This window comes from Parasteatoda tepidariorum, chromosome 1, assembly GCF_982258835.1.
Source record: "Parasteatoda tepidariorum strain Cologne lab strain chromosome 1, Ptep-v5.0, whole genome shotgun sequence".
Lineage (NCBI taxonomy): Eukaryota > Metazoa > Arthropoda > Arachnida > Araneae > Theridiidae > Parasteatoda > Parasteatoda tepidariorum.
The window spans coordinates 114,387,974-114,414,206 of record NC_141755.1 but is presented as its reverse complement, the minus strand read 5'-3'; the positions used below and the strand labels follow the sequence as shown (position 1 = coordinate 114,414,206).

At 30.2% G+C, this 26,233-nt stretch overlaps 1 protein-coding gene across 3 annotated transcripts; it reads right to left on the bottom strand.

Annotated features, from left to right (window-relative positions):
• Positions 1–425: 425 nt before the first annotated feature.
• On the bottom strand, positions 426–10,081 carry LOC122272712 (transcription-associated protein 1). Of its 3 annotated transcripts, XR_006227232.3 has the most exons (7): positions 9,821–10,075; positions 8,294–8,458; positions 7,700–7,749; positions 6,783–6,893; positions 3,084–3,157; positions 1,225–1,324; positions 426–564 (listed from the first exon to the last, which is right to left on the bottom strand). XR_006227232.3 is itself a non-coding variant. In XM_087150715.1 (6 exons), the coding sequence occupies exons 2-5, from the start codon at positions 8,397–8,399 to the stop codon at positions 3,125–3,127; spliced, it is 300 nt and encodes a 99-aa protein (XP_087006841.1). In that variant the 5' UTR covers positions 8,400–8,458; positions 9,823–10,074; the 3' UTR covers positions 426–564; positions 3,084–3,124. The 3 variants fall into 3 exon arrangements, 1 of the variants encoding a protein (XP_087006841.1); XR_015428989.1 differs by lacking the exon at positions 8,294–8,458 and having other exon boundaries at positions 9,823–10,081; XM_087150715.1 differs by lacking the exon at positions 1,225–1,324 and having other exon boundaries at positions 9,823–10,074.
• Between the last annotated feature and the right edge of the window lie 16,152 nt (positions 10,082–26,233).

The following is a 26,233-nucleotide window of genomic DNA, read 5'->3' as shown; positions in this document are numbered from 1 at the left end:
ACTCTATCTTATCAAATAATAGATATATAATAACACAGTTTATTTTTAAAATAATAGTATTTAAATTATAAATTATTTAAGAGTGAAAAAGACTGTATTAAAATATAATTTTGCTATTCTTTTTTAAAAAAATCCTGCTATTATATCTTTATTAAATTTCCTTTTCTTAGAGTCATTAATTTTTAGATATAATTAGTGAGATATGCACGATTCTGAAAATGGCACAAAAATTAAAGAATTTCTCAAAAAATAAGGAGAACTAGTACACACAGAGAACATTTCAAACAATATTTTTCAAATGGTATCTAAAGTTAAAAATTTTTTTAACAAAAATGAGTCATTTATTTAAAAATAAAGAAAAAAAAACATGTTTCAGGATGAAGGAAAAAAACAAGACACATTTAAGTAATAAAAAAAACATTTACTATTTCTTAGCTCTGTGGCTAAAATATGACGGGCTGCTACAAGCAATTCTTTGTGCAAGTGGGCCACTTCTTGCGGACATAGACACAACAATCCTATCATTCCTTTAGCAAACTGCGAGGAATATTCATTCACAACATTCTACAAAAAAAAAATCAAATTAAAATCACAGCTGGGTTAAATTATTATCTTAATATAAATTAAAATAAATTTAAATTAATTTAGGATAATATTACTCAGATAAACATAAATACAGTGCATGCTGCCTATTAAAATCACATCCATTTTTAGAACACTTGATTTTAAAAAGCAGCAAATTGTAAAAACCAAAATGTAGAAAAAGGCATTTCAAAATTGAATTTTAAACTAAATTAAATTGATTAAAAACTAAATTGATTACTACATTTATGTTTTATTTTTGCAAAATTTTAAATTAAAGATTCACCAAAGTTTACAGTTAAATCACAGTAGAAAAAATTAAATAAAATGCTCAGAAATTATTTTCTAAATATTCTAATTCACAACATAATAAAAAGAATTTAATAATCAGAAAAAATTCCGGTAGTTAAAATAGTTCTAAAAAAATTAATTTCCTCCTTCATTGTGAACTAATAAACAAGTAAGCAAGGAAATACGGGTGGAGGGATTAACCAAATATATCATCATATCAAGCCTTTCTTTTACCTGGCTTCAAATATAAATATACTCCATTTTTATTTTCATTAGCTTGACTTTATAAAAAATATTTATTAAAAAAAAGTAGAGAATGATTCTTAATATATTAGTCATTGACCTACTCACTTCATATATTCTAACTAGGTAAGCCAGAAAAGATAATGTTTTTATCTATGCATGCATAAAGTCAACATGTTCAACATCTTTGTTGAAAGATGGATTGCTCCTAAAATAAAACAAAACAAAATTTCTGTATACATTCTGCATTTTGTCTGCATTCTTCCCAAAGAACAAATTAAATGTATAAAATTTAATGTTTAACTTTGTCTCACAGAGTCATTGAACATAAAATTCTTTCACAGAATTCAATTGAATAAGCAAAAAACAAAACTGAAGAGTTTTACTGTATAAAACCACTCTGACTTGATCATTTCGTATAAAACGTAAAATAAGTAAAAAAGAAAGACATTAAGGTATACCCTGCATGCAAGTAGTTAATTTAAAAAGTTTCTCTCAATATTTTCTGCAATATTTTCACTGTGAACATTATAAAAATGAAATTAAAATGACAAGTCAGTCAAGGATAAAACAACAATCAAAATCAATAAAATAGATTTTGCAGCAAAAATCATGCAAGTTGACAATTTGTAATGTACCAATTTGATGGCCTAGTTTGAGAAGTGGTCAGTATTTTAAGAGGTGATGCAAGAGTGGTGGTAATTATAGTCTTGGTATACCTAGTAGGCTGATCAACGTAATAGGTTACATTGTACTCCAAAGTAAAATATTTGTTTCAATTAAGTAAGTTTTATTTTTAATAAGTGTAACAAAGTAATAAAAGCCATTATACAAGATATCGTCAATATTCCTTAGACTATTTTTTGAGTTGAATATATAACATTGTTTTAAGATATTTTGAAAAAACTATCTCTCTGTGTTGCCCTCTGTTGTGTGTGATGTGTGAATGTGGCCCGCCCTATGAACGGGTTTGTGGCAGTGTGGCGTGGGTAGTGTTGCTCGCCTCCGTGACTCACAGGTGCCCAATGGGCAACACTAAATGAGCAACACTTCCGGCATCTTTCGAGGTGAAGAACGAAAGTTCTAGTGCCTGCCGTTATTAAAAAAAAAAATATTTAAAAAATAAATTTATGATTAAGACTTGTTATAATTCAAAAAAAATATATATATATTTAAGGATCAGAGCAATTTGGAGTGGAAAAACAATACTCATTGATATTCCTCAGAGTTTTTCATTCAGTAAAAGCAAAAAAATATGGAATTCTTTTAAACAATGTCTATAAAAAATCTTGAGAAATTAAAACAAAACAGTTTTAGGAACAATTTGCCAATAAATTTCTGTACAGAGAATTTAAAATGAATTCACTCCTTGTGATTATTAACATTTATATTGCAAATTATAGGCCAATAAACTTTATTCACAAAATGATTCATTGCAAAACTAGTCCTCTGCAGCGTTTCTATATCCTCTGTTTATTTATAAATTGAATCATTGCAGAATTATCTTCCTCTCTTTCCTCCTCTTATTCCCTCATTTTATTAAGAATTATTCATAGAAGCATTTATCAATGTAATGGAAGCCGACATTTGAACTTTTAAGTGCAAAATAACTAATTAATCAAACAAGTGAAAAATCTAAAAAAAAAATTTAGTTTAAGATGCATTAATAAAAAATATAGTAGCCAGAGTAATGTAAAATGATAAATAACTAGTATTATTATGTATGCTATCAAATGATATCCGCTCAAGTCAATATTCTTCACCCCATGCAAATGCAAGTTAATAAACCTAAAGAAAAATCTTCCACTCAATATAATGCAAAAATTTACAAAAGTTGAATAATAAAATAGTTTTCAATGAATCTGTACACATAAATATATTAATACAATGAATTTGTACTGTGAAATATATTAATACAAAAGCAAATTCATCGAAAATGATAAATTACATAAATAATACATTCTTACCTCCACACTGCATGGTGGCCTTATGAAATTCTATGATTATTCTAAAAACTACTAATGTTTTCCTCATTTTGCAACTGAAATAAGAATATTTGATATGAATACTTGAATAACAATAAAACAGCAATAATATCAGTATAGGAGAAGTCACAAAATTCTAACATTAATCATATAGAGGAAATATATGTTGAGAAAGGAATCTGCAAAATTTCTCTTCAAGTTCTTATAAAAGCAGCAAAATTATAAATAGCAACATTTTATTAGCTAATCTGTTCAGGTGTAAACATCAATCTTTTGTAGTAAGGTAATTTCTGAAAAAATTAAAAAAAATTTTATCAAGTATTTAAAATAAAAAATTCGGTTTTGAGATGAAGCACAGTAAGTCAAATTTTATTTTCACTTTAAATTCTGTAACAAAAAGCACCACTCTTTTCCCACAATTTGAAGGGAAAACAAACTCTTAATCTTCTATTTATTATTATAAATGTAGAGAAGTAAATTAATAATGCTAGAGAAGAAAATGTTTAGTTTTCAAAAAATATTTTCAGCTATTCAAAATTTTGACCAAATAAACTTTACTTTGCACAATTTTTGTACCAGTATTTCAGCTTGCACCCAATATTTCAGTAAAATTTAGCACTTTTTTTAATCACACAGTATGGCTAATAAAAATGAATTCCTAGAAGTTTAAACTTTTCTAGATCCATGCTCTTGATTTTTATGTATTTCAATTATACTCAACAAATAACAATGCATGCAGAACAAAAACATACTGTAAGTTCTTGTTCTGCCTATAATGTTAGGGAAATTTAATTGATCAATAATTGTTACTATTTGGAAATATACATACCTGCTGGTTGATTTATACACAACTTATTAATTATTAGTTTTTTTTTTTTAAATAATATATATTATATATATAATTGAGTCACTTATTAAGAAGATAGTTGTTTCTTCCTTCCAATGATTTAAACATTAAGGACAAGATTGGTTTGTTATGAGGTAGCAAATGATGATTTGTAGGAAGCCTGTAAATTATTTCTAAAATTGTCTAACGAAGTTGCCGAAAAAAATAATACAGTTCAGTGGAAATAATTTTTAAGGAAATCGTAATAAAAAAGCAAATTAAAATATATAATTAAACAATAATTTTAAACAAATATTTTCAAAACCACAACAAGAATCATATTAGTTACTAGGGTTGAGCAACAAAACATTCATTCTTAACCATTGTGACAACAATATTTGATTTATATTGAGTAAATTTGAATACATATTGAGTATATAATTTTCAATAATGATAAATATCAAAAACCCAATTATCAATTACAGTTCTTGAACATCAAAAAATTGCACTCTTTATTGAAAATGATAAATATAGAATGTGATAATTTTAGGAGTATTATTGAGATTGATAATTATAGATTATAATATTAAGCTGAATTTTATATTTTGTTTGGTTAACAAAAACTTCACCAAAGACAATAGTGAAATTTTAAAAATATTGTAATACACTGTGAAATATGTATGTTTCGTGACAATATATCATAATATTAAAATTCTAATTAGGTTCAATTAGTTACCTTTTAAAAAAATTGTCAATAAAATATTAGACAACAGACAGATTTTCATGGTTAAAATATTATGTAACAAAAAGTAGAGTTCTCAAATTTAATTTTGAAATTATATGATGAAAATATTAAATATCCTATTTGCTAGTAAATTTAAAAACATTTAATAAATTGAACAGACAAAAAACTGCAAATACAGTGCAGAACCTCTTATCCGGAAATCAGAAAACCGGTAAACCAGATAACCGAAATGAAATTCGGAACCGGATATTAATTTTCTTCCTTTAAAAAAAATTTTTTGTCCCTACAAGATTTTGAGCCTATTTTGTTATTTAGAGCTTACGGCGCATCGAGTTGACGAAAGAACTAATTTAGAGGACGGATCAAAAGCTTTTTGTAGACGAATCTCACATAAGCACAAATAGCTTATATGTGTTATTAATGTTAATAATAACATTAGTAACATATATCAGCCTGTATATAATTTTTATTTCATAATTTCTTTCCTTATTTAAACTTAAGTGTATAATTATTTATCATTTTTTATTATTTCTAAAACTATTTCAAAATAATTTCTTAGTTTCGTTTTATAAACATTAATAAAACGGCATTTTGTAGCGATTCAGAAAACCAGAAAAATCAGTTATCCGGAATCGCGAAGGTCCCGATCATTCCGGATAATCAGTTCTCTACTGTATATTTAAATTTAAAAAAAGGTTATGCACATTATTATTAAATAAAATGCCAAAGATGAAGACATTAAGTAAGCTTTGTAGCAGGGCAAAGAACAAATCAAGACAGCAATTTAAAAATAAATAAAACAGAACAAAATTAGAACACATTTGGAACAGCAAAGCATTTTTTGAAACAGTTAGTTAAAAAGTAGAATTTACTCTACTTAATAGTAACGAAATAAAATTTCACAGCAAGAAATTACTTGTTCATAGCAAAAAGTTTTAACAGTTTCCAGAATAATTTTATCAATACAGAACAACAAATAATAGTTCCAAATCCAAACATGGAAAAATTTAATGGGACTGTTGCATCAAAAAAATGAACAATATCAATTCGTCAATATTTTACTCATACAAATATATAATTCAAATGTGTAATTGAGTTGAAGATTTCTTTAATCTCTTTAAAGTAGGGTTTCAATGATCTCAAAACAAAAATGCAATGAATATGCCACTTAACATTTATGTAGAACACTAATTTTAGCAAGCAATCCCCTAATTTATCATTTAAAAGTTTTATAACTGCTTGTTGACTGAAATCACATGAAAGAAAACAATCAATATTTGAGCAACTGGGAAATCTTACAAGATTTTTTATTGTATTTGGTGAAAATAATAAGTAAGCATATCACCCTTGAAATCGACATCATAAAAATTTGATGTTGCAAAATTGCTTATCAATTTTCCTTTCCATTGAATGACTTAATTCCCAAAGAGGTTGAAACAATGAATCCTCTGGGTAAGACTCTAAACCAAGTAAATAATCAATAGACAGTCCCTATATTGGAGCTACCAAACATTGCGATTTTGACAAGCACTTAAAAAAGAAAGAAAAAGGATATTGGATCAAAATTTTTCAATTCTTTAAATCTACTTTCTCAAAAATCTGCATTTTCATTCCTGGAAAATCGAATATTCAATACACACACAAAATTCAGGACAAATACGGATAAAATACTTTATATCAGGATCATCAGGACAATTACTAACCCTGACTTAATCTAATTTTTAAAAACAGCAGTCTTGAATATAAAAACAAACTGAGATCAAGCGTAAATAGAGAAAACCTGATTATTCTGCCAAGACATTAAAATGAGGTTGATTTCATACACACACTACATAATCTACAGACATTAGCAACAATGGGATTATTTTTTTAAATACTGTTCAAATTTTGTTATCTTAAACCCATATCAATGACTATTAACTGTGTTCATTAAGTTCATCAGCTATGTAAACTAAATAATTGACAACGTATGAATAAAAAAAAAATATAAAAGAGTAAAGAAAAAAAATTTAGATTGGCTACCTTCATAAAAAATAATACAGGATAGATATAAAAATACATACATTAAAATATACAAAATGATCCATTGGCATGACATGAAAATACATACATGGGTGGTTTTTTCAGCAATGAACTGTGGTTCTTCATCTCCTAAAATTCTGATGAAAATTTTTATAGCCTGATCCAAAAATGAAGGATATTGTGGATCACTAATAATAGTCTGAAAAAATAAAAGGATACTTTTATTACAAAATTAAAACACAAATATTTTATTAAAATATTCTTTTTATTATTGTTAGTCAAACATCTATTCAAATTTTTTTATTTAATTATTTATTATTAAAAAAAATATTTTTATAAACATTGCACGCTTAATTTCAATGGTGTGCCTCTAGTTTTTAGGTTTCAAATTCAAACTGTAATGTATCAAAATAAATATTTCTTTTTCTTCATTAGAGTAATAAAACTAATAACATGTTTATCATTAATAGTCTATTAATACTAATATAGGAGGGAGGATAAACAGTGTTTTTATGTCTCAACTTGCTTAAACAGTTTTTAAAAAGCTTTTGAGCTAAACATATCACTTGAATGCTCCTTAATTCTTAGAATTTAAATTCTTATTTGCCATTCAATTAAATAATTCAATGATCTTCATACAATTGGTGCTAAAACGTTTATTTCTAAATAAATAGATTTATCAATAAATGGGCAACTAAACTGCCAATTGCATTTAATGTAAAAGAAAAAAAATTGGTAAAAAAGTGAAAAATGAAACCAAAAAATTGGAGGCAAATTTAAATATCTAGAAAATGGGGAGGGGTTTGAAAAGGTTCCTGTAATTCGGTAGTCAAAATAGATTTGAATGCTGGGCTTAACGGCACAATGATTTTAATTATGGCATATATAATCTGCAAAATTATGAAAAATGAACTGTCATTTCTGAAACTGAAAAAATAAATTTCGAATTCCCCATACAATGACATTCTGAATATAACATTTTACTATATTAAATTTAAACCTTACTTCAAGCTCTCCACTCAATTCTGGCAAAGCTTTCAATTTACTTTCCTCCTCTATAAAGGAAAAGAAAAGAGAAAATTAAAGTTATGCAATATAAAAATCAATAGGAAAAGTGAATTAATGACAGATAAATAAACAAAAAATAAAATAAGCTATAATTACAGGTTACTACAATAAATACATAAAATATATTTGATCAAGGTTTTGCTTTAAAAAGAAATGTGGATTTGATTAAATTAAAAATGAGAAGTAAGAATATTTAAGTATGATTTTTGATCAGGTGCAGATAAATACAATGATTTATTTATAGGTATATAGTTATCTTTAAGTAAGTATGATTTAAGTAGATAAGTAAGATTTATTTATAAGTATATTACTTTGGTTATTTTATTTTTTGTGAATATCAATGTATGAGAATTGTAAACATTACCAACAAAGTAACATGAGCCATAAGTATATAGTTATTCATTAGGTAGCTACATCCTTAGTACAAAATATAATATCTATGTAATCTCAAATACTAAATTGCTATGAGAAATTTTCAAGTGAAAATAAATTCTGATTTTTCAATTCCCAATGACTAATTATTAAACTTACTTGCAACAGGATCTATGAACATTGATACATATGAGCAGTAAGTATTCATAACAGCAACAGGATCATTAATGGATGCTGATACACTCATTACTGGTATCCTTGCCATGCTTAACGACTCCAGAAAAAGCTATTCAATGATAAAACTCACCTCCAATTTTAACAATTCTATAAAAAAAATGTAAATATTTTTAAGAATTTGCATAAATTGTAAGGACTGCAATTATTCATAGGCAAAATTAGTAAACATGCATTAGAAATTTTAAAAAAACAGAGATTATTCTGTTTTATAAGAACAAGAAATGTTATATTAGAGTTTTCACTTAACACCACTTAAAGCTTCAGTCTCTAGCTGAGTTATATTCCATAAAATAATATAAATACAGTTGAAGCTCAATATAATGAATCCTCCGGTCCAAACAAAAGCGAATGAGATAACATGAGTTTGCTTTATCGTGTTTAATTATATTGCACATATTTACTTAGATTTTATACTAGATACCTTTTTAAAAAAGTAGAGTTTCAGTTATTTTGAGATTTATAATCCAAAATCAAAACAATATATAACTGCAAACTTATATTGCTTTAGGAACTGTGGATTTAATTTTTGCCTCTTACATGCTCGCACTTTCAGATCTGGTCAATATTTATTAGGTCTTAAGTACATATTCTCACAAACACATAATAACAACTAAGACAAGCACATGCATACATTTTTAGTAACTATTCGTTTGCGCCCAGTGAAGCAAAAAGTACTTGGTTACCCTTGATTAGTTTACCCTCACAAAAGGTTTAACAATTGCGTAATATTTCCACACAAATTAACTAAGAAAGCAGAATTTTATTTACAATTATTAGTTAAGTTTCTATACAGTAATAATGAGGGAAATATTTCCGTATCCTGATCTGTCATACCGACTATAAGGTAACAATTTATTTTTAAATTTGCAAACTAAAAAAAATAAATCAAACAAGTAGAAATTTGTCTGAGGATGGCTATGAGTAATATCCTTTCAGTAGGCTCCCTTTTACGTTATTTTTTTTAGTTTCTCAAGGACCACTGCATGAAAGCTGCCAAAACTAGGCATTTATTCAGCTATAGATCATGATACAGAAATCTTTCCATAATGAGGTACTTGATATAACAAGGTAAAATAAACTTACTGCAATAAGTGATTAGGGTAATAAAAGTTTAATAGGGTTGCAAAAACTACGGTTAACCAATTTTAAAAAGGGAGAAAAAAAGGAATTAAAAAGATTATAGAAAAACGGTCTTTACAGCAATTTAGACTCATTGAACTTGTATAATTATAAAGATAAAGCAACTACATTTATACCGGCACTAGGTTTGACAAATTTCCACGGCCCAAATATAAAAAAATGTTACACAAAATTTTCTTTAAAATATATTAGTAGCATTTAAATGTGCAATGCAAAATTGCTTAGCTTTTATATAAATAATTCCTATGTTGAAAGATTAAGAACACGTTATTGCGCTTATTACTATGAGAAATAAAAAACCATTCACACACCATTCTTAATTGACATTATCTAATGCTGATGCACATACTGGAATATTTCAAACTATTTTCATTAAATAATTAAGAGTATGCTTGGTGAAATGTTCATCACAGACTTTTGTTTGTTTACGAACTGATTTCATAATTATGTAAAGGATCCGGTTGCCTATTTCTGTACATGTTGCTAACCCGTTCAAATGGAAGTATTCAAATTGAAAAAAGCCATTGTCACTCAAGGCCAAAAATGCATTTTTTTTCTTTTTTACAATGTCGGACATAATAAATATAAATAAATGACTGAATAAAACCAAGGCTTAACACGATCTGCCGCAGACGCTTGCCGCAGCGCCAGCGTGAGACGGCAGATCGAGTTAAGCCTTGATAAAACAAAAAACTTCGTTGTCATTAGTAGGGAACATATCATCTTTCAAGCAACTTGAGTATTAATAAATTATTTATAAATAAAAAATTTTTTAATTTAAAGGGAAAAAAAAAATTTTTTTTTTGCCCCATCATTCGATCATCAGACTATTTAATACCCGGTAACATAATACGTGGTCCAATTAAAATATTATGGGTCAATATTAAGGTCTGATATCGGGCCTTGCGTTAATATTGAAAATTGACTTCGAATCGCCTCGTCATAAAGGTTTTTAGAAGACGAATTTCCTCATTTTAAAGCGATTGAGCGGACTATTTTAGATATGCGTACATAGTAAACTAAAGGGCCACATTGTGTATCCCCTATGAGGTCTATGATTATTTCCTCTGGTAGAGTACACTATTACCCGGTAATATAATACATGGACCAATTAAAATATTATGGGTCAATATTAAGGTCTGATATCGGGCCATGCGTTAGTTAATATTGAAAAATGACTTCGAATTTTTAAAGCTCTTTAGAAGACGAATTTCCAAATTTTAAAGCTTTACAGAAGACTATTTTAGATATACATACATAGTAAACTACAGGGCCACATTGAGTATCCCCTATGAGGTCTATAATTATTTCCTCAGGGAGGGTACTCCATAACCCGGTAATATAATACGTGGTCCTATTTGAATATTAAAGGCTAATATTACAGGGAGATATATGACCATATTTTTATACAGAATATAGACTTCGAATTTCTTCTTTTAAAAAACATAATATAAAATAAGTAAAAAAAATTTAAAGTCGACCCTTGCAGGGTTTCGAACCCAGAACTACATGTCAACCTTGCCCACAGCGCCACCAACTGCGCCACATTTCACATATCAGCCCCGCGAATATTTAACTTAAATATCCTCTTCTCGGTTAGACAACAAGACTTATTTTGGCCCATTGAGGTCCCACTAATTAGTTTATAACAAGTTCCTTTGGTACAATTGTTTGTTACATTAAACTCTAATTTCAGGCCCAGTTTGAAATTTATAGGTTAATATTATAGGGAGTAACGGGGTGTGATGTGTGAGTGCCTCCTGATACGACTTTTGCCTTTTTTCTGCCATTATTCGCTCTTTAACAAAGAAAAATAATTCTTTTCATATATAAAACACTTTATTCACTTAAAAATATTGAAAAAGAAGTTAAAAAAATAATATTAAATGAAATAAATAAATAAATAAATAAATAAATAAATAAAAAATAATCAGAATTTATCTGTTGATTAGCTATTATTCGCTATTTCATAAAGGAAAAATAGTTATTACTATATACAGAACACTTCATTCACGCTAAATTGTCGAAAAGTATATTAAAAAAACATTCTATAAAATAAATTAAAAAAATTCAAAGTTGTCCCTTGCAGGGTGTCGAACCCGGGACCTCCGTGCCTTCAAATCTAATTTTCCCACAGAGCTGCCAACTGACCCATGCTTCACATGCCAGGCCCGCGAATATACAGCTTAAAACACCTCCTAACGGTTAGTCAACAAAACATATTTTGGACCATTTTCGGCCCACTAATGTGTCTATAAAAAATTCCTTTGGTAAAATTGTTTGTTACATTAGACTCTAATTTCAGGCCGAGTTTGAAATTTATAGGGTAATATTATAGGGAGTAACGGGGTGCGATGTGTGCGTGCCTCCTGATACGACTTTTGTCCCTTTTTCAGCCATTATTCGCTCTTTAACAAAGAAAAATAATTTTTTTCATTTATAAAACACTTTATTCACTTAAAAATATTGAGAAAGAAGATAAAAAAATTACATTAAATAAAATAAATAAATAAATAAAAAATAATCAAAATTTATCTGCTTATTAGCTATTATTCGCTATTTCATGAAGGAAAAATAGTTATTTCTTTATACAGAACACTTCATTCAAGTTAAATTAACGAAAAGTGAATTAAAAAACATAATATAAAATAAATAAAAAAAATTCAAAATCGACCCTTGCAGGGAGTCGAACCCGGGACCTCCATGCCTTCAAATCTAACTTTCCCACAGAGCTACCAACTGACCCATGCTTCACATGCCAGGCCCGCGAATATACAGCTTAAAACACCTCCTCCCGGTTAGTCAACAAAACATATTTTGGCCCATTTTCGCCCCACTAATGGGTCTATAAAAATGTCCTCGGGTACAGTTGTTCGTCACATTAAGCTCTAATGTCTGCCCCAGTTTGAAATTTAAGGGATAATATTATAGGGAGATATTATATCCCTGCTATATTATATGCTATATATGGGATAATATTATATCCCTGCTTTGCGTATATTTAGCTTAGCATCTTCTTCAATATTTTTTAATGAATAAAGTGTTCTGTATATGAAAAAAAATTATTATTTTTTTGTTAAATAGCGAATAATGACTGAAAAAGGGACAAAAGTCGTTTCAGGAGGCACGCACACATCACACCCCGTAACTCCCTATAATATTAACCTATAAATTTCAAAGTGGGGCAGACATTAGAGTTTAATGTGACGAACAACTGTACCCGAGAACATATTTATAGACCCATTAGTGTGCCGAAAATGGGCCAAAATATGTTTTGTTGACTAACCGGGAGGAGGTGTTTTAAGCTGTATATTCGCGGGCCTGTCATGTGAAGCATGGTTCAGTTGGTAGCTCTGTGTGAAATTCAGATTTGAAGGCACGGAGGTCCCGGGTTCGACTCCCTGCAAGGGTCGACTTTCAATTTTTTTATTTATTTTACATTATGTTTTTTAATATACTTTTCAACAATTTAACGTGAATCAAGTGTTCTGTATATGGAAATAACTATTTTTCTTTTCTTAAATAGCGAATAATAGCTAATAAACGGTTAAATTTTGATAATTTTTATTTATTTATTTATTTTATTTTATGTTATTTTTTAACTTCTTTTTCAATATTTTTAAGTGAATAAAGTGTTCTGTATATGAAAAAAATTATTATTATTTTTTTTAAAGAGCCAATAATGACTGAAAAAGGGACAAAAGTCGTATCAGGAGGCACGCACACATCACACCCCGTAACTCCCTATAATATTAACCTATAAATTTCGAACTGGGGCAGACATTAGAGTTTAATGTGACGATCAACTGTACCCGAGAACATTTTTATAGACCCATTAGTGGGCTGAAAATGGGCCAAAATATGTTTTGTTGACTAACCGGGAGGAGGAGTTTTAAGCTGTATATTCGCGAGCCTGGCATGTGAAGCATGTATCAGTTGGTAGCTCTGTGGGAAAGTTAGATTTGAAGGCACGGAGGTCCCGGGTTCGACACCCTGCAAGGGTCGACATTGCATTTTTTATTTTTATTTTATATTATGTTTTTTAATATATTTTTCAACAATTTAACGTGAATCAAGTGTTCTGTATATAGAAGTAACGATTTTTCTTTTCTGAAATAGCGAATAATAGCTAATAAACGGTTAAATATTGATAATTTTTAATTATTTATTTATTTTATTTTATGTTATTTTTTAAGTTCTTTTTCAATATTTTTAAGTGAATAAAGTGTTCTGTTTATGAAAAAAATTATTATTTTTTTGTTAAAGAGCGAATAATGACTGAAAAAGGGACAAAAGTCGTATCAGGAATCACGCACGCATCACACCCCGTAATTCCTTATAATATTTACCTGTAAATTTCAAACTGGGGCAGACAATAGAGTTTAGTGTGACGAACAACTGTACCCGAGGACATTTTTATAGACCCATTAGTGGGCCGAAAATGGGCCAAAATATGTTTTGTTGACTAACCGTTAGGAGGTGTTTTAAGCTGTATATTCGCGGGCCTGGCATGTGAAGCATGGGTCAGTTGGCAGCTCTGTGGGAAAGTTAGATTTGAAGGCACGGAGGTCCCGGGTTCGACACCCTGCAAGGGACAGCTTTGAATTTCTTTTATTTATTTTATATTATGTTTTTTAATATACTTTTCAACAATTTAACGCGAATCAAGTGTTCTGTATATGGAAATAACTATTTTTCTTTTCTTAAATAGCGAATAATAGCTAATAAACGGTTAAATTTTGATAATTTTTATTTATTTATTTATTTTATTTTATGTTATTTTTTAACTTCTTTTTCAATATTTTTAAGTGAATAAAGTGTTCTATATAAGAAAAAAATTATTATTATTTTTTTTAAAGAGCCAATAATGACTGAAAAAGGGACAAAAGTCGTATCAGGAGGCACGCAGACATCACACCCCGTAACTCCCTATAATATTAACCTATAAATTTCGAACTGGGGCAGACATTAGAGTTTAATGTGACGATCAACTGTACCCGAGAACATTTTTATAGACCCATTGGTGGCCTGAAAATGGGCCAAAATATGTTTTGTTGACTAACCGGGAGGAGGAGTTTTAAGCTGTATATTCGCGAGCCTGGCATGTGAAGCATGTATCAGTTGGCAGCTCTGTGGGAAAGTTAGATTTGAAGGCACGGAGGTCCCGGGTTCGACACCCTGCAAGGGACAATTTTGAATTTCTTTTATTTATTTTATATTATGTTTTTTAATATACTTTTCAACAATTTAACGCGAATCAAGTGTTCTGTATATGGAAATAACTATTTTTCTTTTCTTAAATAGCGAATAATAGCTAATAAACGGTTAAATTTTGATAATTTTTATTTATTTATTTATTTTATTTTATGTTATTTTTTAACTTCTTTTTCAATATTTTTAAGTGAATAAAGTGTTCTATATAAGAAAAAAATTATTATTATTTTTTTTAAAGAGCCAATAATGACTGAAAAAGGGACACAAGTCGTATCAGGAGGCACGCACACATCACACCCCGTAACTCCCTATAATATTAACCTATAAATTTCGAACTGGGGCAGACATTAGAGTTTAATGTGACGATCAACTGTACCCGAGAACATTTTTATAGACCCATTAGTGGGCTGAAAATGGGCCAAAATATGTTTTGTTGACTAACCGGGAGGAGGAGTTTTAAGCTGTATATTCGCGAGCCTGGCATGTGAAGCATGTATCAGTTGGCAGCTCTGTGGGAAAGTTAGATTTGAAGGCACGGAGGTCCCGGGTTCGACACCCTGCAAGGGTCGACATTGCATTTTTTATTTTTATTTTATATTATGTTTTTTAATATACTTTTCAACAATTTAACGTGAATCAAGTGTTCTGTATATAGAAGTAACGATTTTTCTTTTCTGAAATAGCGAATAATAGCTAATAAACGGTTAAATATTGATAATTTTTAATTATTTATTTATTTTATTTTATGTTATTTTTTAACTTCTTTTTCAATATTTTTAAGTGAATAAAGTGTTCTGTATATGAAAAAAATTATAATTTTTCTGTTAAAGAGCGAATAATGACTGAAAAAGGGACAAAAGTCGTATCAGGAATCACGCACGCATCACACCCCGTAACTCCTTATAATATTTACCTGTAAATTTCAAACTGGGGCAGACATTAGAGTTTAGTGTGACGAACAACTGTACTCGAGGACATTTTTATAGACCCATTAGTGGGCCGAAAATGGGCCAAAATATGTTTTGTTGACTAACCGTTAGGAGGTGTTTTAAGCTGTATATTCGCGGGCCTGGCATGTGAAGCATGGGTCAGTTGGCAGCTCTGTGGGAAAGTTAGATTTGAAGGCACGGAGGTCCCGGGTTCGACACCCTGCAAGGGACAGCTTTGAATTTCTTTTATTTATTTTATATTATGTTTTTTAATGTACTTTTCAACAATTTAACGCGAATCAAGTGTTCTGTATATGGAAATAACTATTTTTCTTTTCTTTAATAGCGAATAATAGCTAATAAACGGTTAAATTTTGATAATTTTTATTTATTTATTTATTTTATTTTATGTTATTTTTTAACTTCTTTTTCAATATTTTTAAGTGAATAAAGTGTTCTATATAAGAAAAAAATTATTATTATTTTTTTAAAGAGCCAATAATGACTGAAAAAGGGACAAAAGTCGTATCAGGAGGCACGCACACATCACACCCCGTAACTCCCTATAATATTAACCTATAAATTTCGAACTGGGGCAGACATTAGAGTTTAATGTGACGATCAACTGTACCCGAGAACATTTTTATAGACCCATTAGTGGGCTGAAAATGGGCCAAAATATGTTTTGTTGACTAACCGGGAGGAGGAGTTTTAAGCTGTATATTCGCGAGCCTGGCATGTGAAGCATGTATCAGTTGGCAGCTCTGTGGGAAAGTTAGATTTGAAGGCACGGAGGTCCCGGGTTCGACACCCTGCAAGGGACAACTTTGAATTTCTTTTATTTATTTTATATTATGTTTTTTAATATACTTTTCAACAATTTAACGCGAATCAAGTGTTCTGTATATGGAAATAACTATTTTTCTTTTCTTAAATAGCGAATAATAGCTAATAAACGGTTAAATTTTGATAATTTTTATTTATTTATTTATTTTATTTTATGTTATTTTTTAACTTCTTTTTCAATATTTTTAAGTGAATAAAGTGTTCTGTATATGAAAAAAATTATAATTTTTCTGTTAAAGAGCGAATAATGACTGAAAAAGGGACAAAAGTCGTATCAGGAATCACGCACGCATCACACCCCGTAACTCCTTATAATATTTACCTGTAAATTTCAAACTGGGGCAGACATTAGAGTTTAGTGTGACGAACAACTGTACCCGAGGACATTTTTATAGACCCATTAGTGGGCCGAAAATGGGCCAAAATATGTTTTGTTGACTAACCGTTAGGAGGTGTTTTAAGCTGTATATTCGCGGGCCTGGCATGTGAAGCATGGGTCAGTTGGCAGCTCTGTGGGAAAGTTAGATTTGAAGGCACGGAGGTCCCGGGTTCGACACCCTGCAAGGGACAGCTTTGAATTTCTTTTATTTATTTTATATTATGTTTTTTAATATACTTTTCAACAATTTAACGCGAATCAAGTGTTCTGTATATGGAAATAACTATTTTTCTTTTCTTAAATAGCGAATAATAGCTAATAAACGGTTAAATTTTGATAATTTTTATTTATTTATTTATTTTATTTTATGTTATTTTTTAACTTCTTTTTCAATATTTTTAAGTGAATAAAGTGTTCTATATAAGAAAAAAATTATTATTATTTTTTTTAAAGAGCCAATAATGACTGAAAAAGGGACAAAAGTCGTATCTGGAGGCACGCACACATCACACCCCGTAACTCCCTATAATATTAACCTATAAATTTCGAACTGGGGCAGACATTAGAGTTTAATGTGACGATCAACTGTACCCGAGAACATTTTTATAGACCCATTGGTGGCCTGAAAATGGGCCAAAATATGTTTTGTTGACTAACAGGGAGGAGGAGTTTTAAGCTGTATATTCGCGAGCCTGGCATGTGAAGCATGTATCAGTTGGCAGCTCTGTGGGAAAGTTAGATTTGAAGGCACGGAGGTCCCGGGTTCGACACCCTGCAAGGGACAACTTTGAATTTCTTTTATTTATTTTATATTATGTTTTTTAATATACTTTTCAACAATTTAACGCGAATCAAGTGTTCTGTATATGGAAATAACTATTTTTCTTTTCTTAAATAGCGAATAATAGCTAATAAACGGTTAAATTTTGATAATTTTTATTTATTTATTTATTTTATTTTATGTTATTTTTTAACTTCTTTTTCAATATTTTTAAGTGAATAAAGTGTTCTATATAAGAAAAAAATTATTATTATTTTTTTTAAAGAGCCAATAATGACTGAAAAAGGGACACAAGTCGTATCAGGAGGCACGCACACATCACACCCCGTAACTCCCTATAATATTAACCTATAAATTTCGAACTGGGGCAGACATTAGAGTTTAATGTGACGATCAACTGTACCCGAGAACATTTTTATAGACCCATTAGTGGGCTGAAAATGGGCCAAAATATGTTTTGTTGACTAACCGGGAGGAGGAGTTTTAAGCTGTATATTCGCGAGCCTGGCATGTGAAGCATGTATCAGTTGGCAGCTCTGTGGGAAAGTTAGATTTGAAGGCACGGAGGTCCCGGGTTCGACACCCTGCAAGGGTCGACATTGCATTTTTTATTTTTATTTTATATTATGTTTTTTAATATACTTTTCAACAATTTAACGTGAATCAAGTGTTCTGTATATAGAAGTAACGATTTTTCTTTTCTGAAATAGCGAATAATAGCTAATAAACGGTTAAATATTGATAATTTTTAATTATTTATTTATTTTATTTTATGTTATTTTTTAACTTCTTTTTCAATATTTTTAAGTGAATAAAGTGTTCTGTATATGAAAAAAATTATAATTTTTCTGTTAAAGAGCGAATAATGACTGAAAAAGGGACAAAAGTCGTATCAGGAATCACGCACGCATCACACCCCGTAACTCCTTATAATATTTACCTGTAAATTTCAAACTGGGGCAGACATTAGAGTTTAGTGTGACGAACAACTGTACCCGAGGACATTTTTATAGACCCATTAGTGGGCCGAAAATGGGCCAAAATATGTTTTGTTGACTAACCGTTAGGAGGTGTTTTAAGCTGTATATTCGCGGGCCTGGCATGTGAAGCATGGGTCAGTTGGCAGCTATGTGGGAAAGTTAGATTTGAAGGCACGGAGGTCCCGGGTTCGACACCCTGCAAGGGACAGCTTTGAATTTCTTTTATTTATTTTATATTATGTTTTTTAATATACTTTTCAACAATTTAACGCGAATCAAGTGTTCTGTATATGGAAATAACTATTTTTCTTTTCTTAAATAGCGAATAATAGCTAATAAACGGTTAAATTTTGATAATTTTTATTTATTTATTTATTTTATTTTAAGTTATTTTTTAACTTCTTTTTCAATATTTTTAAGTGAATAAAGTGTTCTATATAAGAAAAAAATTATTATTATTTTTTTTAAAGAGCCAATAATGACTGAAAAAGGGACAAAAGTCGTATCAGGAGGCACGCACACATCACACCCCGTAACTCCCTATAATATTAACCTATAAATTTCGAACTGGGGCAGACATTAGAGTTTCATGTGACGATCAACTGTACCCGAGAACATTTTTATAGACCCATTAGTGGGCTGAAAATGGGCCAAAATATGTTTTGTTGACTAGCCGGGAGGAGGAGTTTTAAGCTGTATATTCGCGAGCCTGGCATGTGAAGCATGTATCAGTTGGCAGCTCTGTGGGAAAGTTAGATTTGAAGGCACGGAGGTCCCGGGTTCGACACCCTGCAAGGGACAACTTTGAATTTCTTTTATTTATTTTATATTATGTTTTTTAATATACTTTTCAACAATTTAACGCGAATCAAGTGTTCTGTATATGGAAATAACTATTTTTCTTTTCTTAAATAGCGAATAATAGCTAATAAACGGTTAAATTTTGATAATTTTTATTTATTTATTTATTTTATTTTATGTTATTTTTTAACTTCTTTTTCAATATTTTTAAGTGAATAAAGTGTTCTATATAAGAAAAAAATTATTATTATTTTTTTTAAAGAGCCAATAATGACTGAAAAAGGGACAAAAGTCGTATCAGGAGGCACGCACACATCACACCCCGTAACTCCCTATAATATTAACCTATAAATTTCGAACTGGGGCAGACATTAGAGTTTAATGTGACGATCAACTGTACCCGAGAACATTTTTATAGACCCATTGGTGGCCTGAAAATGGGCCAAAATATGTTTTGTTGACTAACCGGGAGGAGGAGTTTTAAGCTGTATATTCGTGAGCCTGGCATGTGAAGCATGTATCAGTTGGCAGCTCTGTGGGAAAGTTAGATTTGAAGGCACGGAGGTCCCGGGTTCGACACCCTGCAAGGGACAACTTTGAATTTCTTTTATTTATTTTATATTATGTTTTTTATTATACTTTTCAACAATTTAACGCGAATCAAGTGTTCTGTATATGGAAATAACTATTTTTCTTTTCTTAAATAGCGAATAATAGCTAATAAACTGTTAAATTTTGATAATTTTTATTTATTTATTTATTTTATTTTATGTTATTTTTTAACTTCTTTTTCAATATTTTTAAGTGAATAAAGTGTTCTATATAAGAAAAAAATTATTATTATTTTTTTTAAAGAGCCAATAATGACTGAAAAAGGGACAAAAGTCGTATCAGGAGGCACGCACACATCACACCCCGTAACTCCCTATAATATTAACCTATAAATTTCGAACTGGGGCAGACATTAGAGTTTAATGTGACGATCAACTGTACCCGAGAACATTTTTATAGACCCATTAGTGGGCTGAAAATGGGCCAAAATATGTTTTGTTGACTAACCGGGAGGAGGAGTTTTAAGCTGTATATTCGCGAGCCTGGCATGTGAAGCATGTATCAGTTGGCAGCTCTGTGGGAAAGTTAGATTTGAAGGCACGGAGGTCCCGGGTTCGACACCCTGCAAGGGTCGACATTGCATTTTTTATTTTTATTTTATATTATGTTTTTTAATATACTTTTCAACAATTTAACGTGAATCAAGTGTTCTGTATATAGAAGTAACGATTTTTCTTTTCTGAAATAGCGAATAATAGCTAATAAACGGTTAAATATTGATAATTTTTAATTATTTATTTATTTTATTTTATGTTATTTTTTAACTTCTTTTTCAATATTTTTAAGTGAATAAAGTGTTCTGTATATGAAAAAAATTATAATTTTTCTGTTAAAGAGCGAATAATGACTGAAAAAGGGACAAAAGTCGTATCAGGAATCACGCACGCATCACACCCCGTAACTCCTTATAATATTTACCTGTAAATTTCAAACTGGGGCAGACATTAGAGTTTAGTGTGACGAACAACTGTACCCGAGGACATTTTTATAGACCCATTAGTGGGCTGAAAATGGGCCAAAATATGTTTTGTTGACTAACCGGGAGGAGGAGTTTTAAGCTGTATATTCGCGAGCCTGGCATGTGAAGCATGGGTCAGTTGGCAGCTCTGTGGGAAAGTTAGATTTGAAGGCACGGAGGTCCCGGGTTCGACACCCTGCAAGGGACAGCTTTGAATTTCTTTTATTTATTTTATATTATGTTTTTTAATATACTTTTCAACAATTTAACGCGAATCAAGTGTTCTGTATATGGAAATAACTATTTTTCTTTTCTTAAATAGCGAATAATAGCTAATAAACGGTTAAATTTTGATAATTTTTATTTATTTATTTATTTTATTTTATGTTATTTTTTAACTTCTTTTTCAATATTTTTAAGTGAATAAAGTGTTCTATATAAGAAAAAAATTATTATTATTTTTTTTAAAGAGCCAATAATGACTGAAAAAGGGACAAAAGTCGTATCAGGAGGCACGCACACATCACACCCCGTAACTCCCTATAATATTAACCTATAAATTTCGAACTGGGGCAGACATTAGAGTTTAATGTGACGATCAACTGTACCCGAGAACATTTTTATAGACCCATTGGTGGCCTGAAAATGGGCCAAAATATGTCTTGTTGACTAACCGGGAGGAGGAGTTTTAAGCTGTATATTCGCGAGCCTGGCATGTGAAGCATGTATCAGTTGGTAGCTCTGTGGGAAAGTTAGATTTGAAGGCACGGAGGTCCCGGGTTCGACACCCTGCAAGGGTCGACATTGAATTTTTTATTTTTATTTTATATTATGTTTTTTAATATACTGTCCAACAATTTAACGTGAATCAAGTGTTCTGTATATAGAAGTAACGATTTTTCTTTTCTGAAATAGCGAATAATAGCTAATAAACGGTTAAATATTGATAATTTTAATTATTTATTTATTTTATTTTATGTTATTTTTTAACTTCTTTTTCAATATTTTTAAGGGAATAAAGTGTTCGGTATAAGAAAAAAATTATTATTTTTTTGTTAAAGAGCGAATAATGACAGAAAAAGGGACAAAAGTCGTATCAGGAGGCACGCACACTTCACACCCCGCTACTTCGTATGATATTAACCCATAAATTTCCAACTCGGCCCGAAATTGGAGTTTGGTTACAAACAATTGTACTAAAGGAATTTTTTATAGACCAATTAGTGGGACCTCAATGGACCAAAATAAGTTTTGTTGACTTACCGGGAGGAGGTGCTTTAAGCTAAATATTCCGCGCGATGTGCCCACTTAAAGCTTGGGGGGGGGGGGATTTTTACACTAAATTAAACGAATAGTTTGGGGGGGGGATTTAGACGAGAGAATTTTTATTTACGTACATAAATAGAATAAGCATTGTCATATTATGAGCAAGCAAAGTAGCACTATTTCGAAGAACCTAACATGGAAGGTGGAAGTTACCAAATTTTTTTTTTTTTGGGGGGGGGATGAATGCGTCCAAGTGCTTGGGGAGATGGGGACCACCACCGCATGCTAGTGTACCCAACCATAGGAAATAATTATAGGCTTAATAAGGGACAAACAATATGACAATCAAGTTTAATATGTATGTATATGTATAATATAGTGTTTATTATACTATGTTTCACCTTAAGTTGGCACTGCCGGGAAGGGTAGGAAATGTAATAAAAAAGTATATTTTTATTTTTAACGTTATTTAATTTTCTTACTGAAAATAAATTATTTGTGATACTGAAAAGTGAAATAAGTTCTCTCTATCTCTTTATTACATAAGTATCATTTCTGTATGCTTTGTTTTAAAAAAATTAAAAAAATTTTTTTTTAACATTTTATAAAGAAAACTAAATAAAAAGATCATAAATAAATAAATTTCTCATTTAAAAAAGAGGATTGGAACGAGTGCGGGGAGACTGTTTCATTTATTGTGAAGAAAGGGAGAACTCTATCCCCTGAGTCATTTTACCACCTGGAGTAAAATTATTCTTTCTGGATTATTCCTTACTGCCATATTCTCAGTTTGGAGAGGAAAACCACCTACGGTTAGCCTAACGTCAAGTAGACTCTAACCAGTGATCTGTCTATCACTGAGGATATTTTACATCAGCACTGTGGTCGGTGCAAGTCGGATGCGGAATTTGTATTGACCAATCATCGCTGGGATTCGAACCCGGTTCACCCCATTGGAAGGTGAACGCTCTATCCCTTGAGCCATCACGGCTCTAGGTAAGTGATATTGGTGAACGCCTTATAAAGCCACTCAGCTTCTTGAAGCTGGGTATATACTTTAGCTGCGAGCTGTCAATTTCTTAACCAACTAAACAGGGGTTCGAATCCCAGCGTTGACACCACACTATTTACTTCATTCCTTCAGCACATCAGGAGTTTCTACTGCCTGGCACTTCTCTTATACACGGTAAGGTGAAATGCAATAATATTCATACTTACAAAAAATGCATTTATACAGACCCAGAACCGAAGCAATCTATCCGGAGCTCTCATATAGCTCCCCACGTCACTCTTAGTTTTTTTTTTTTAATAATAACCTATTATCAGTCTTTTAAATTTTTCAGGCTTAACATTAAAAAAGAAAGATTCTCGCGTTTTTAATGCATAATTTATTTAAATACAGATAATTTGTGTCGGGTCGAAATATTTAATTTTCGATTGGATCATGCAACATTAGTTTTTCTTCTGATGTTTAATAATTATGACGTACAAATCCTAATACTATCTAAAATTCCTTAAATATCATGGTCCATTTTATAAAATAAAATTTAAATTAAAATCTAAAACTTAAAAACGCGCATAAATAAATAGTAAAAATGCTTAGCAGAGTTTAGCTCATTATCCAGGTGCGGAACTGCAGCATCAAAAACTGCTCGGCTCCCCTGATCATTTAATATGAAGTGATAGCTATGAAAGCATTATCTCATTCTAAAATAGTCTGACAATAAATTCCTTTGTTCACCAGATTTTTTACTTAAAATAAATACTTTAGGCTAGGCTTGAATGAACAACGTGAAGGTATCTAAAAAAGAAAATTAATGGCAAAAAGTTTTTTAATATATAGAAGATTAGCATTATTTGGTCCTTATCCATGTTTAGCTTTATTTATGATTACATAAAACGTGTCTGATATAAGGCGATTAAAAAAATCATTCACTGAATGATAAACTGAACAATCGTGTGTCTTTTTTTTTTTTTTTTTGCACTCAGTTTGGCTTTTTAAATAGTGATTTTGTATTTTGATTTCAGACATTCTGTGAAACTGGCGTAAAGGAGTCTCGTAATATCGGAAATGACAGAAGGCAATTACATTGGCAAACACCACTCTTTTTGAAAACAACAAATTTTCAAATGTAATTGGGGTTTTCATTTTTATTTTTCAGACTCTTATGATTTTGCTTCAAAATATTCTGCATTCCAAGAAACCTTTTAACTGTGAATCTTTTATAATAATAAAATAAAAACACTCGAGTGTTCAATATTTGCATCATAATCACCGTTTGTAATTAGTTTTCTTTTTTTTAATTGATTAAAATACTGTATCAATCATTCATTTTATTTATGAAGATTAAGCAAAGAATCATGTGAAATTTTCAAAAAAAAAAAAAAAGATAAAATTAATTTACATTTTAAATAGTCTTCTAGATCAATTTTAAAATTTTCCAGTTTTCAAATCTTGAATAAAAACGTCAGTAAATTTAAAAAAAAGTAACTTTGGTGTCCAGTTAACGGAGATCTGTCTAAGTGAGATCTCTCTGACAAAAACATATACTATATATCAGGGCTCGAAAAACCACCCGTCCTCGGCGGTCAAAAATTCCCCGCGGACAACGAATTTCTCGAATCCGACATCCGTGCGGACGGCCATTTTCCCGTTATACATTTCAATGAGTGGTGATACATTTTCAATTTTTGTTATCTTACAAGAGTCTAGCGCCTCACTTCTAAAATGACCCTTTAATCTAGAAATACAGCAACATACTGAGCATGGTGGAATTGATGTTTTCTCTGTCTCCCGTACTGCAGCGGTTGAAAAGGACTTTTCAGCAATGAAGTTACAAAAAAAAATAAGCATTACGTACTGGTCTTAAACAAGAAGCGTTAAACGCAATTATGAACATCTACCTAAATGGAAAACCCCTTTCAGATTCTTGTGCAGAAACCTCTGTAAATCATTAGCTTGATTGCGGAACTGGCAAACGTCATATTTGATTCATTTCAAAAACGCAGTACCCTCGGATAAATTGACATTCCAGATAACTTGACCTTTGTCATTTAAATTATTTCATAAAAGAAATAAATTATTTCATAAAAGAAATAAATTATTTTATAAAAGAAATACTAGGTTCCTATTAGTAACCTAGTATTCCTTTTATTACTGTATAATGCAATCCTAGTATTTGTAATCCTAGTAACTACTAATTCATTGTGCAATTTATATAAATGTTTGTAATAAATAAGAGAAAATTACATTTTTATTTATTTAGAAGCGACGGGTTAGTTTCAAAGGAGGACGGGTACATTGTTGGACAAGCCGTCCTCGGGGACGGGTAAAATTTCTGAGTTTTTTCGAGCCCTGCTATATATAGGTTCCCTGATATGGAAATATATTGATAAAAACTAACTGCAATCAGAGCAACGCAAGAATCAAGCAAGCTGATCATCAGACTCTAAACCAGTAATTTTGTCGCTTTTAACGATCTCCAAATTTGACTGCATACCAAGAAAAAAATAAATTTAAAAAAAATGTTGTTTACTTACCTTTAATACACTGTGAAAAATTACAGGTCAATGAAAATAGGGAAAAAGAAAAAAAGATAATAATAAAAATCTGGAGAAAAAAAATATATATGATTCACACTATTGTATTGATATATTTTGCTTTGGCTATATTTATACAATATTAGAAAGCACTCCTTTTTGCAGACATAATCGTGTGAGCTGATGAAAAGATTATATCTTTTATTTTCCGGATTTTTCTTAATTTTTTTCCTTCAGATTTTTATTATTATTATTTTTCCCTTTTTTCATTGTTCTGTAATTTTTTTTTCATGTTTTCTCCAGATTTTGAACTTATTTTATGAGTTCTATTTACTTGCAGCTTAAGCGCATCAAATAAAACTTATTGTTTTTCCTCTTTTTGTATTTATTTATTATGCTATATATATATATACCTT